At 50.2% G+C, this 15,030-nt stretch overlaps 1 protein-coding gene across 1 annotated transcript in view; it reads right to left on the reverse strand.

Moving 5' to 3' along the window:
- CDK15 (cyclin dependent kinase 15) overlaps window positions 1-15,030 on the reverse strand; it is an 89,077-nt gene that overhangs the window by 11,407 nt on the left and 62,640 nt on the right. Inside the window, exon 12 of the mRNA XM_029068495.2 lies at window positions 5,158-5,297. Coding sequence (XP_028924328.1) covers window positions 5,158-5,297 — 140 coding nt within the window. The remainder of the gene's footprint in view (window positions 1-5,157; window positions 5,298-15,030) is intronic.

The raw sequence follows: 15,030 nt of genomic DNA on the forward strand, positions 1-15,030 counted from the left end.
TTCATTCATTTATAATAATAATAATAATGGCATTTGTTAAGCACTTAACGATGTGCCAAGCACTGTTCTAAGCACTGGGATGGATACAAGGTTTCCAGGTTGTCCCATGTGGGGCTCTCAGTCGTAAGCCCCATTTAACAGATGAGGTAACTGAAGCACAGAGAAGTGAAGTGATTTGCCCAAAGTCACACAGCTGACAAGTGATGGAGCAGGAAATAGAACACACGACCTCTGACTCCCAAGCCCAGGTTCTTTCCACTAAGCCAAGCTGCTTCTCTATATAATACTTGTGGTGTTTATTAAGTGCTTACAAGGTGTCAAGCACTGTTCTAAGCGCTGGGGTAAATATAAGGTAATCAGGTTGTCTCACGTAGGGCTCACAGTCTCAACCCCCATTTTCCAGATGAGGTAACTGAGGCCCAGAGAAGTGAAGTGACTTGCCCAAAGTCACACAGCTGACAAGTGGCGGAGCCGGGATTAGAACCCACGCCCTCTGACTCCCAAGCCCGAGCTCTTGCCACTAGGCCATGCAGCTTCTCATTTGTATTTATTGAGCGTTACTGTGTGCAGAGCACTGTACTAAGCCCTGAGGGGAGTAGAAAATTATAATCTGCTGAATAGTAGAAAAGTATAAATTATAATAGAGAAGCAGCATGGCTCAGTGGAAAGAGCCCGGGCTTGGGAGTCAGAGGTCATGGGTTCGAATCCCGGCTCTGCCGCTTGTCAGCTGTGTGACTTTGGGCAAGTCACTTAACTTCTCTGTGTCTCAGTTACCTCATCTGTAAAATGGGGATTAAGACTGTGAACCTCATGTGGGACAACCTGATTACCCTGTATCTACCCCAGCGCTTAGAACAGTGCTCTGCACATAGTAAGCGCTTACTATATACCAACATTATTACTCCAATAGACCAGGCAAAGGGTGAACAAGAGCAAAGGCCAAACCTGCCGCTGAGTAAAAGTGCCTGGAGGGCAGGGATCCCGCCTTCCAAGTTTACCGTAGGGGGACTCTCCAAGACGCTTAGTACACTGTTCGGCACACACTAAGCACTCGATAAATACCATCGATTGATCGTTGATTGAGGGATGAGACAGTGAGAGTTGTGGGAGACCCCAGTGGTGGGACTTCCGTCTCAGAGCCAACAACCCGAACTGCAGCAGGAAATTGGAAGACAAGGAAGGGAGACAAGTGTGGCCTAGGCTCATGGGGCAGTCCATCTGACTCTCCTTCGCTTTTCAGACAGACAAAAGGACATTTCCCTCTCACGTCACACTGTCCGCCCCGACGCCCAGGTATCTGCCAGAGCGCTTAGCCCAGTGCCCGACACATGGACGCGCCTAACAAAGACCCCGCTTGTTATCATTCTTCTCCAGCCGTTCTAGTGTCGGCCAAGCAGGCGGACAAATCGGCCGACGTCCCCGTCGACCTTCCGAGCCTGTTCTTGATCGGGAAACTAATCCCGGAATTCTTGGCTCCTCCGATGATGCGCTCTGGGAGAGTGACCCTAGCAAATTGCCTCCGGCGATGAAATTTGTTGAGACTCGCTACGGAAACAGTCTTGAAAGTCACGGGACACCCCCCCTCCTCGAACCAGAAAGAGATTTCAGATGGGGGCGGGACTTGATTTAGGGGGTTATTTTTTCCCCTTCCTTCAGTGGGATCTAAATGCTCTTCTAATTTTTCGGGCCTTGGCCTTGGCCGATGCTTCAACTTCCTCCTCCAGAGGATGGGATCTAATCGCCGAAGTGCTCCAGAAGGAAAGGTAGACAGAATCCTTGACCAAGTGGCCACTGTGACCACTAGTCTCTAACTCGCTAAAGCCGAACCATTACGTTCCACAAGGATGCACTGTTATTAACAAATACCATCATTAATAATAATAATGCTACCGGTCAGGGTAGCAACCGTCAATGTACCAGGTACATTGCTTGTTGCTCTGTAGGTGCTCAATAAATACCTTCCTCTTATTACTGCTACTCAGTATGTTGTAGTGGATAGAGCTTGGGCCTGGGAGTCAGACGGTCAGTGGTTCTAATCCTGGCTCCGCCACTTGTTTGCTGTGTGACCTTGGGTAAGTCACTTCACTTCTCCAGCCCTCAGTTACCTCCTCTGTAAAATGGGGATTGAGGCAGTGAGCCTCATGTGGGACAGGGACTGGGTCCAACTCCATTTGCTTGTATTCACCCCAAACCTTGGTACAGTGTCCGGCACACGATAAGCGCTCAATAAATATGACTGATGGATTGACTAGCACTAGAGAGCAGTCTAGGGAAGGGGAACAGTGAAGACCTCACATAATAATGATGGTATCTGTTAAGCGCTTACCATGTGCCAGACACCGTGCATGCATTTAACTATGGTGGTCCCGCACTACTCCTGCATCGATCAGGCAATCAGTCAATCAATGGTGTTTAGTAAGTACTGACAGTAGTGTGGGCAGACACGATCCATGTCCTCAGAGACCTTATTGTTTAGTGGAATTTAGTGGAGTACCTCCCCCGCCTCTAGTGGAAAGACCACAAGCCTGGGAGTCAGGAGACCGGGGTTCTAACTCTGGCTCTGTTCCGTGCCCGCTGCAGGACCTTGACTAAATCGCTTCTCTGGGCCTCAGTTTCCTCATCTGTAAAATGGGGATGAAATTCTGGTTCTCCCTTCTTCTTAGATCGTGATCCCCTCTGTGGGACGGGGACTGGATTTGATTAGATGGTATTGTATCGATCCTTCTGCTTAAGCCACAGTATCCGCTTACCAAACGCCACAGCTATTATTATAATTAGAGCGCTCTGGGGTTCTTTACCCTGATTTCTAGGCTGTAAATTTCCCAGGGGCAGGGATCTTATCTTCTAACTTTATTGTGTCCTCTCAGACACACCCCCCAGATGGTAAGCTTGTTGCGGGCAGGGAACTTGTCTACCCATTCTGTTCTAATGTCATAGCGTACACTCCCAAACGCTTAGTACATAGTGCTCTGGACACAGTAAGCGCTCAATAAATGCTATTGATTGATCTCAAATGCTTAACATAGTGCTCTGCATTCAAGAGGCATTCAGTCAGTGTCACTGATTGATTTATTGATTGGTGTTGAACCAAGAACGTTTTATAATAATAATACTAATGATGATGGTATTTGTTAAGTGCTTACTATGTGCCAAGCACCGTTCTAAGAACTGGGGTAAATACAAGGTAATCAGGTTGTCCCACGTGGGGCTTACAGTCTTATTCCCCATTTTACAGACGAGGTAACTGAGGCACAGAAAAGTGAAGTGGCTTGCCCAAGGTCACACAGCAGACAAATGGTGGAGGCAGGATTAGAACCCATGTCCTTTGACTCCCAAACCTTTTCTAATTTAAGCCACGCTGCTTCCCCTAAAGGGCGGTTGCTACCCTGCCCGGGGGCTAGTTAATAGTAATAATAATGATGGTATTTGTTAAGCACTATCCATGTGACAGACACTGTTCTAAGCACTGGGTTTGATGCAAGCTAATCAGGTTGGACCCGCTCCCTGTCCCACATGAGGCTCACAGTCTTAATCCCCATTTTCCAGATGAGGGAACTGAGGCCCAGAGAAGTGAAATTACCTGCCCAAGATGACACAGTGGACAAGTGGCAGAGCTGGGATTAGAACCCAGGTCCTTCTGACTGACTCCAAGTCCCATGATCTATCCACTAGGCCATACAGGTTCACATACTAGTTGACGGGGCGACATCCCAAGGGGAACGAAGGGCTTTTCCCCCCCGAAATGAATGAATCCATCAATTGTATTTACTGAACGCTTACTATGTGCAGAGCACCTTATCAAGCACTTGGGAGAGGACAACGTGACGGAATCCTCGTTAAGAGCGGATCACGGATCAATTCCTGCGTTTCGCAGTTCGGATTCTTCCTCCTATCTGTCCCTCTCCAGGTTGGTGGATCTGCCCGTCTGTCCGTCCGTCCGTCCGTCCGCCCGTCCGTCTCGGTACCTCGTTCCCTCGCCGCCCCCCTCCCCACCCCCAGCCGCCCCCCAGCCCCCCAGCCCCCTGCCTCTTGTCTGTCTCCCGGCCTCAGCGTCCCTTTCATCTCCTCCCTTGGGGATTGGTGGTGTCACTGCAGGGACAGCTCGTCGGGCCTCTCAGGCAGCCGCAGAGCCCCGTGGCTTTGACAAACCTCGTTTAATTGGGAGGAAGCCAGGAGGGTTTGAAAGAACTGAAACAGCCCCGAAACTCCTTTTATCAGGCATAATTTAAACTCTGCATGGAAAAACCCCTATATGTATAAAGAAAAGTCAACTTCCCTCCTGCTGGGAGCACCCCCCTCCCCGCCTCCCCCTGCCCAGGCAGGCTCCGGCGAGATTCCAGCTTTTCATTTTTCTCAGTGTCAAAGTAGATTTGTGCTCTGTGGCTGGGTGAACAGAAAGAGAATACAGATCTCAATCTCTCTCTCTTCTCTCTCTGTGTCTCTCTGATTTTTCTCCACCTCCCCCCCCGCGCCATTCCTGCACACCCCAAGCCCACACTGACACACACACACACACACACACACACACACACACACACACACCCCCAAGTCCACACGAAGACCCACAAAGACACACACGCTCACACCCCACGCCCACACAAAGATACACACGCAGACACACACCCACGAAGACACACACTCACACAGGAAGATGCACACACCGCCTCATGTACACACCACATGCCCACACGGAGACACACAGAGATACACACGCATACTCTTCGAGGGACACACGGGCCCTTCTGGCCGAGAACCAGACCGGCCCGAGCTGGGCTCTGGGTAAAGACCAAGTCCCTGCACGTGCTCTCCGGGCACTCCGGGCAGTAGCGGGCAGTGCCCGCTCCCTGAGGTGGCGGGGATGGAGAGGATCCGGGCAGCAGCCACCGATGAACTTTTTTATTTTTCACGGTATTTGTAAAGCACTTACTATGTGCCGGGCACCGTACTAAGCGCTGGGGTAGATTCAAGCTAATCAGGTTGGACAGTCTTTGTCCCACGTGGGGCTCACAGTCTAAGAGCTCTGCTCCCCACACACACGCCCGCCCACCCACCCTAGCGCACGCCCATTCCAGCGTACGTACATGCACACACATGAACAATCACACTCACGCACACACGGACCCACGTGCCCACCCGCCGGCACACGCCCTCACTGACCGTCGGGCAGCTGGTGGAGCTGGGGCGGCAAAGCCTTGAAGAAGCCATGGACCAGGGCGTCCTGAGCGGAGACCCGAGCTGGCGGGAACCCTTTCAGCATCCGAGAGGCCAAATCCTCCGCTCCGGGGGTCCGGCCCAGTCTGGGGGAGGAGAGATGGGTGAATACTCCCTAGTGGCCTCCCCACCCATCCCCAGAGAAACCCTATCCAGCCCCCCTCCCCACCATCCTCAAAAAACCCTGCTCGGCTCCCCCCCCGGCCCTCCTGTCTCCCTAGGAAACCCGCCAGCGTTCAAGGGAGAGACTCCGATCCGGAAGTGACTGTTTCAGAGAGAACTTTCCGGGACTAGTTTCGGGGGACGCAGATGGGAAAATCTCCCCGGGCTCTCTGTCCTGTCTGTTCTGTGAATGCGATGAAAGAGAGAGCTCAGTTTTTCTTCTGATTGATCACCGGCAGCTCAGAGCTGGGCCTGCGTCGAAAAACCAGGGCCGGGACAGGGAATTTGGAAAGCTCCAGCAGAGAGCTGCCACTCACGGAGGCACACGGCTGAGGAAACGAGGTATGGAGCGTTCAGAGAGACCTGGGGCTCACAGAGACACCGGTTTGGAAAGACACAGGGGTTTGGCGAGACATAGGTTTGGAGAGACACCAGGGGTTTTTATAGAGACACGGGAGGTTCAGAGAGACACAGGGTTTGGAGAGAGATGAGTTTGGAGAGACACAGGAGTTGGAAGAGATACAGGTTTGGAGAGACACAGGTTGTTTGGAGAGAAACACAGAGCGTTTGGGGAGACACGGGTTTGGAGAGATACAGGATGTTTGGAGAGACACATAGGGTTGGAGAGACACAGGGGGTTTGGAGAAATACAGTGTGCCTGGAGGGACATGGGTTTGAAGAGACAGAGAGAATTTGGAGAGACTGGGATTTGAAGAGACACGGGGGTTTGGAGAGACACATGGAGTTAGAGAGACACCGGAGGTTTGGAGAGATGCAGGGGTCTTGGAGGGACATGGATTTCAAGAGACAGAGTTTGGAGAGACAGTGGTTTGAAGAGACAGGGGGTTTGGATTGACACAGGGGTTTATACAGACACAGGGGGCCTGGAGGGACATGGGTTTGAAGAGACAAAGAGAGTTTGGAGAGACATTGGGATTTGAAGAGACACAGGGGGTTTGGAGAGACACAGGAGGTTTGAAGAGACACATGGGGTTGGAGAGACACATGAGGTTTGGAGAGATGCAGGGGTCTTGGAGAGACATGAATTTCAAGAGACAAAGAGAGTTTGGAGAGACAGTGGTTTGAAGAGACACAGGGGGTTTGGCGAGATACAGGGGTTTATACAGACATAGGAGGTTCAGTGAGACACAGGGTTTGGGGAGACACAGCGGTTTTGAGAGACATAGGAGGTTCAGAAAGACCCAGGAGGTTCAGAGAGATGCAGGATAATCGGTAAGACACTGAGTGTTCAGAAAAACAGGGTGTTCAGAAAAACGCAAGTGACTCTGAGACTCACAGGGCGTCCTGAGAAACACGGGAGGTTTAGAGAGACCCCGATGGGTCAGAGAGACAACCCGGCCCTCACACTTTGCTCTTCTAATATCAACCTTCTCGCCGTGCCTTGATCTCTTCTATCTTGCCGCCGACATCTGGTCCATGACCTGCCTCAGGCCTGGAACACCCTCCCTCCTCATATCGAGTGACTCTCCCTGTATTCAAAGCCTTATTGTAGGCCCATCTCCTCCAAGAAGTCTTCCCTGACTAAGCCGCTCTTTCTTTTCTTCCACTCCCTTCTGCCTCTCCCTGACTTGCTCCTTTCCTTTATTCATCTCTCCTCCCAGTCCCACAGCACTTCTGTACATATCTGTAATTTATTTATTTAGATTAATGCCTGTCTCCCCCCTAGACTGTCAGCTCCTTGTGGGCAGGGAATGTCTGTTATATTGTTACACTGGACTCTCCCAAGCACTTAGTTGAGTGCTCTGCACACAGTAAGCGCTCAATAAATACGATAGACTGACCTGGGTGCTTGGAGAGACTCAGATCAATCAGAGGGACCCAGAGGGTTCAGAGAGATGCAGGTGGCTCAGAGAGACACGGGAAGTTCAGAGACACAAAGGGTTTGGAGAGAACAAGGCGTTCAGAGATTCAGTGCTTTCAGAGAGATACAGGGGATTGAGAGAGACCTAGCAGGTTGGAGAGACTCAACAGGTGCAGAGAGACACAGGAGCGTTTAGAGAAGCCCAGAGTCCCAAGAGGTTCAGGGAGAAACGGGGGGTTTGGAGAGACACAGGAGGTTCAGAGAAAGACAGGGCGTAGAGAGAGGCACAGGGGATTTGGAGAGACAGGAGATTCAGAGAGACCCAGGGAATTGGGAGAGACATGAGGGCTTCATGGAGAGACAAGGAGTTTCAAGAAGGTCAGAGAGTTATGGGAGACCGGCCCTGGCAGCTGGGTAACTTAGTCTCTGAACACAATATCTGGATTTATTTCTCCTATTAGGATGAAGCGCTTTGTGGGCAGGGAATGTTGTATTTCCCAAGCGCTTAATAGAGTGCACTGGGCCTAGCAGGCACTCAGTAGATCCCACAGTTATTATTAGCAGTTAGAGTTTACAAGGTATTCTGCTGTAATTCTGTTATTATTATCATTAAGGCATTTGTTGCGCTCTTACTATGTGCCGAGCGCTGTTCTAAGCACTGGGGGAGATACAAGGTAATCAGGTCGTCCCACGTGGGGCTCCCAGTCTTCATCCCCATTTTCTAGATGAGGTAACTGAGGCCCAGAGAAGTGAAGCGACTTGCCCAAGATCGCACAGCAGACAAGTGGGGATTAGAACCCACGACCTCCGACTCCGCTCAGTACAATGCTCCGCACATAGCAAGTGCTCAAATAATACCGTAGATTGATTGCTTGATAAGCTCCTTAGGGTCAGGGATCAAGTCTACCAGCTCTGTTGGACCGTACTTTCTTTCCCAAGCACTTAGGACAGTGCTCTGCACACGGAAAGTGCTCAGTAAATACTACCGATTGACTGTGGGGTATAAATGCGATGCCCAAAATGATGTCCCAGCCTGGCTCGGCTGGGCTGGTGTTAGAGGGGGTAGAGCTGAGCGGAGAACAAGAAGTGGTAAACTTGAGGGTAGGAACCGTGTTTTCTCCACAAAGCCCCCAAGCCTCACCCCCAGTTCATACTTATTCTGAAGCAGCATGGCTCAATGGAAAGAGCCCGGGCTTGGGACTCAGGGGTCATGGGTTCTAATCCCAGCTCTGCCACTTGTCAGCTGTGTGACTTTGGGCAAGTCACTTCACTTCTCTGTGCCTCAGTTACCTCATCTGTCAAATGGGGATTAAGACTGTGAGTCCCACGTGGGACAACCTGATCACCTTGTAACCGCCGCCCCCAGCGCTTAGAACTGTGCTTGGCACATAGTAAGTGCATAACAAATGCCATCATTATGATGCTCTATTATTGAGCGAGATTGGCGGATTGGGAGGAAGAGAAGATTGGCAGGTGAACAGTTTGCCAAATGGATCTGCTGAGGGGCATAGAGTGGGGTGGGGAGGGGGTCTTCTCGCTCAGTTTCCGCTGTTCCGCCCTTTGCCCGGCTCTGGCACTGTTAATTTATAATTATGATAATAACTGTGGTACGTGTTAAGCACTTACTATGTTTTTATAATTATTATTATGGTATTTGTTAAGCGCTTACGATGTGCCAGGCACTGTACTAAGTGCTCGGGCAGATACAAGCAAATCGAGTTGGACACAGTCCCTTTCCCAGGTGGGACTCGCAGTCTCAAATTCCCATTTCATAGATGAGGTCACTGAGGCCCAGAGAAGTGAAGTGACTTGCCTAGGGTCACACAGCAGACAAGTGTCAGAGCCAGGAATTAGAACCCACGACCTCTGACTCCCAAACCCATGCCCTTGCCACTAGGCCATGCTAGCTGTCAGGCAATGTACTAAACGCTGGGGTAGATACAAGGTGATCTGATTGGACACAATCCTTGTCCCAGTCAGGGTTCCCAGGCTTAGTCCCCATTTTCCAGGTGAGGTAACTGAGGCCCAGCGAAATGAAATGACTTACCCACAGTCACCCAACAGACAACTGGTGGAGCTGAGATTAGAACCCAGGTCTTCCTGACTACCAGACCCGTGCTCTACCCAGCAGGCCACACTGCTTCTTATCGTCGTGTCTGTTTTTTAGTTACTTTGGCACCCAGTCGCCCTCGTGGCTTGGCCGCGGTGCCAGCGTTGATAGGGATTTTGGAGGGGAGAGTGTAGAGGCTCTGGAGCTAGTGGGGGGCTCTAGACTCTACCACCCCCTCTTCTGTGCCACGCACAGAGCTGTCAGGGACCATCCTCGTCATTAGACTGTAAGCCCGTTGTTGGATAGGGATTATCTCTATCTGTTGCCGAATTACACTTTCCAACCGCTTAGTACAGTGCTCTGCACACAGTAAGCGCTCAATAAATGCGATTGAATGAATGAATGAAAGGAGCTCCTTAGTGGAAAGACCCCGGGCTTGGGAGTCAGAGGATGTGGGTTCCATTCCCGGCTCCGCCACTTGTCAGCTGTGTGACTTTGGGCAAGGCACTTAACTTTTCTGTGCCTCAGTTCCCTCACCTGTAAAATGGGGATTAAGACTGTGAATCCCACATGGGACAAACTGATATCCTTGTATCGCCCCCTCAGCACTTAGAACAGTGGTTGGCACATAGTAAGCACTTAACAAATACCATTATTATTATTATTATTAAAAAAGGGGATTAAGACTATGAGCCCCACGTGAGACAACCTGATTATCTTGTATCTCCCCCAGGGCTTAGAACAGTGCTTGGTGCGTAGTAAGCACTTAACAAATACCATCATCGTTATTATCATTAATATTATTATTCCCTTGGATTGCCGCCGCTCAGAGCTCTCATGGGTGTGTGTGTGTATGCGTGTGGATGTGTGGGTGCAGGAGTGTGTTTGTGTGTCTGCGTCTCTATCTGTGAGTGTCTGGGGGTCCGTGCGGGCGTGTTTGATGTATGTCTGTGTATATATCTGTGGGTGCTGTGCGTGTGTCTGGGTTTATGTGCACGACATGTATATCTGTGCACCTAGATGTGGGTGCCTGGGTCTGCATCTGGGTGTGTGAGTGTGCATGTTTATGTGTGTTTGTGTGTGTGTGTGTGTGTGTGTATCAGTGAGTGCCCGTGTGGGTGTGTCTGTGGGTAGATTAATCAATTCATTCATTCAATAGTATTTATTGAGTGCTTACTACGTGCAGAGCGCTGTACTAAGCCCTTGGAATGGACAATTCGATCACAGATAGAGACAATCCTTGCCCAGTGATGGGCTCACAGTCTAATCAGACAGCAAGCAAAACAGAACAAAACAAAACAAGACAACATCATCAAGATTAAGCCCTCTTTTCCCCCCGACTCCCTTTCCCTTTTGGGTCATCTGTGCACTTGGGTCTGTGAGCAAAACCTGCCGGTCTCACCTTCACAACATCGCCAAGATCGGCCCTTTCCTCTCCGGCCAAGCCGCTACCAGGTTAGTTCCATCTCTCATCCTCTCCCGCCCGGATGACTGCATCAGCCTCCTTGCTGACCTCCCCATCTCCGCCTCTCTCCACTCCACTCGATACCTCACTCCGCTGCCCGGATTATCTTTCCGCAGAAACGTTCTGGGCCTGTCACCCTCCTCCTCAAAAATCTCCAATGGTTGCCTATCAACCTTCTTATCCAACAAAAACTCCTCCCTCTTGGCTTCCAAGCTGTCCATCCCCTGGCCGCCTCCTATCTCACCTCCCTTCTCTCCTTCTCCATTCCAGCCCTCAGACTCCACTCCTATGCTGCCACTCAACCCAAGTGCTTAGTACAGTGCTCTGCACATAGTAAGAGCTCAATAAATACTATTGAATGAATGAATGAGTGAATGGGCCTCCGGCTCTGTCCCACCGCTGACCCCGGCTCACGTCCTACCTCTGGCCTGGCACGCCCTCCCTCCTCAAATCCGACAATGACTCTTCCCCCCTTCGAAGCCTTACTGAAGGCCCATCTCCTCCAAGAGGCCTTCCCAGACTAAGCCCCCTTCTCCTCTTCTCCCCCGATTCGCTCCCTTTGCTCTCTCCCCACACCCCACAGCACTTATGTGTATATCGATAATTTTATTTATTTATATCGATGCCTGTTTACTTGTATTGATATCTGTCTCCATCCCACCACCCCGCCCCCAGACTGGAAGCTCACTGTGGGCAGGGATTGTCTCTCTTTATTGCTGAATTGTACTTTCCAAGCGCTTACTACTGTGCTCTGCAAACAGCTAGCGCTCAATAAATACTACTGGATGAATGAATGATCTGTGGTCATTTGATAGTCTCCCCACTCTCCATTCCACAGTATATTCATTCATTCAATCGTATTTATTGAGCACTTACTGTGTGCAGAGCACTGTACTAAGCTCTTGGAGTGTACAATTCGGCTTGTATCCACCCCAGCGCTTAGTACAGAGTCTGGCACACAGTAAGTGCTTGACAAATACCACAATTATTATTATTATTACACATTTGTAAGTTATATATTATAAATTACTTATTTTTGTTAATATCCATCTCCCCCTCTAGACTGTAAGCTCATTGTGGGCAGGGATAGTGTCTACCAACATGGTTGTATTGTGCTCTTCCAAATGCTCAGTACGTTGCTCGGCACGTAGTACACGCTCAATAAATACCCTTTCTGCTCTTCCAAGAACTTAGTGAGGTGCTCGGCACATAGAACACACTCAATAAATATCACTGATTGATTGTTTTTTTGTGTTTGCGCGTGTCCGTGTATATGTCCGTGGGTATGTGAGTGTCTTTTATGGGTGCTTCTGTGTGTATTCAATCATTCAATAGTATTTATTGAGCGCTTACTATGTGCAGAGCTCTTGTTTGTCTGCATGTGTGGGGGAGGGTGGGAGTGGGTGCCTTCTGAGGGTTAGACCCCCGGGCAGGCAGACAAATGGCTATTTCTGAAGCGGCCCTGGGCCGAGGTAGGGGAGCTGTAGCGGAAAGGAGATCTCAGCGGAGGTCCCCCTGGGAGCCAGGCTTTGGAGCACAACCACCTGGGCACTACGGGATGGACTGACCCTCGGGCCTGCTTGGCAAATAGCCACATGTAGTGGGCACCTCCTCTCCTGGCCGGGCCGACTCTCCCCACTCTCAGTTGTCCCCGGGGGAACAGCGCTCCAGCCCCCATCCTCGCCAGCCCGCCGGCCCTGCCTTCCTGTCTGGAGGAACAGCGTGGCTCAGTGGAAAGAGCACAGGCTTGGGAGTCAGAGGTCATGGGTTCTAATCCCGGCTCCACCACTTGTCAGCTGTGTGACTTTGGGGAAGTCACTTCACTTCTCCGAGCCTCAGTTACCTCATCTATAAAATGGGGGATCAAGACTGTGAGCCCCACGTGGGACAACCTGATCGTCTTGTATCCCCCCAGCACTTAGAACAGTGCTTTGCACATAGCAAGTGCTTAAAAATGCCATCATCATTATTATTATTATTATTATGTGGGACAGGGACTGTGTCCAATCCAATTTGCTTGTATCCACCCCAGTGCTTAGTACGGTGCCTGGCATATAGTGAGTGCTAACAAATAGCACAATTATTATTATTAATTATTGTTATTATTATTATTATTCTACTCCCAAAGGAAGCAGGAATCAGTGTGGCCTAGTGGATAGAGCACAGGCCTGGAAGTCAGAAGGACCTTAGTTCTACTCCCGGCTCCACGACTTGTCTGTTGGGTGACCTTAGGCAAGTCGCTTCACTGTGCCTCAGTTACCTCATCTGTAAAACATGGGTTAAGACTGTGAGCCCCATGTGGGACAGGGACTGTCTGAACTGATTAGCTCCTATCTCCCCCAGAGTTTAGGACAGTGCCTGGCACATAGTAAGCACTTAACGAATACCATTAAAAAAAAAAAGAGTAGCCAGACAGAAAGCCAACTTCATGTGGAGGAGACTAGACCACCAGCAAGCTGCGAGCACTGATGCTGCTGATGCCCGTCTACTTGTTCTGCTTTGTTTTGTTATCTGTCTCCTCCCTTCTAGACAGTGAGCCCATCGTTGAGTCAGGATTGTCTCTATTTGTTGCCGAATTGTACTTTCCAAGCGCTTAGTACAGTGTTCTGCACACAGTAAGCGCTCAATGAATACGATTGAATGAATGAATGAACGAGCCTGAGCACCGAGCCCCGGGCATCGAAAGCGTATTTCCACATCCCCAAGTCCCGCCCCACTGGGCTGTTTTCCTTGGCCATTGGAGCTGACTTTTCCCTCCCTTCCCTCCCCATGTGATGCACCTCTCCCGACCTCTCAGCCTCTTCAGTGAAGCAAACAGAACCGAGCTGCGGCCAATTAGCCTCAGATGAAACAATACCGGTTATTGTAACCGGTCATTGTCCGAAGACGCCGAGTTCTTCCCAGTCTCGGGGTTGCTTGGCGAGGCTTCGTTAGCTAACTATTCTGGGAATGTCTCTATTATCTGTTTTCCGCCACTCTGGCAATGGGGGACGTGTTGAAAGCTCGTAATAGATGTTGGCCCTGTTCTGATGGGAGACGGCGAAGAGAGTGGGGCCTGAGAAAGCGTGACCTCTGAGAATCAAGACCTCCCCCTCAAGTAGAAACGGTGTGGTCTAGTGGAAAGAACGCAGGCCTGGAGTCGAAGGACCTGGGTTATTATTATTATTAATACCATAATAATAATGGTATTTGTTAAGCTCCTACTATATGCCAGGCACTGTTCTAAGCCCTGGGGTAGGGATAAGATAATCGGGTGGGGCACAGTCCCTGTCCCACACTGGGCTCACAGTCTTAATCCCCAATTTACAGATGAGGGAACTGAGGCACAGAGGAGGTGAAGTGACTTGCCCAAGGTCACAAAGCAGACAAGTGGCGGAGCCGGGATTAGAACCCATGACCTTATAACTTGCAGGCCCACGCTCTATCCACGAGGCCCTGCCCCGGCTCTGCCGCTTGCCTGTTACGTGAGCTTGGGCCAGTCACTTCACTTCTCTGTGCCTCGGTCTCCTCAGCTGTGATATGAGGATTCAATAACTGTTCTTCTTCCTAATTAGATTGGAAGCCCCACGTGGGATAGAGATTATGCCCAACCTTTGTGCCCAGTTTGGTTTTTTATGGTATTTGTTAAGCGCAAACTAAGAGTCAAGCACTTTTCTAAGCACTGGGATAGATATGTGCTAATCAGGTTGGACACAGTCCCTGGCCCGCATGGGGCTCGCTATCTTAACCCCGTGTTAACAGGTGAGGTAACTGAGGCACAAAGAAGTGAAATGACTTGGCCAAGGTAACACAGCAGGCAAGTGTCCTCTGACTCCCGGGCCTGTGCTCTATCCACTAGGCAATACTGCTTCTCAAGATTAACTTGTATCTACCCTAGAGCTTAGAACGGTATTTGACACATACTAAGCTTTTAACAAATACCATAAAAAAAAATAGCTCCTCAGTGGAGCTTGGTTATTCCTCCTCTGAAAACGCTACCTCCATCATAATGGTTTTTATCAATCCATCAATTAATGGTATTGATTGAGTGCTTACCGCGTGCAGAGCAATATACTAAGAACTATAGAGAGTGCAAAAGAGCAGGTGGTAAACACATTCCCAACCCACGATGTGTTTACAGACTAGGGGGAAACAGACATTAATGTCAATAAATAAATTCCGGATATCTACACCGTGCTGTGGTGGGAGGGTGGTGAATAAAGGGACAAATCTGGGCGACGCAGAAGCGGGTGGGAGAGGAGGGCTTAGTCAGGGCCGGCCTCTTGGAGGAGGCGGGTCTTCCATAAGGCACATCTCTCTTCTTAGGAGCTGCTGCTCAGC

Source organism: Ornithorhynchus anatinus, chromosome 7 (genome assembly GCF_004115215.2).
Source record: "Ornithorhynchus anatinus isolate Pmale09 chromosome 7, mOrnAna1.pri.v4, whole genome shotgun sequence".
Lineage (NCBI taxonomy): Eukaryota > Metazoa > Chordata > Mammalia > Monotremata > Ornithorhynchidae > Ornithorhynchus > Ornithorhynchus anatinus.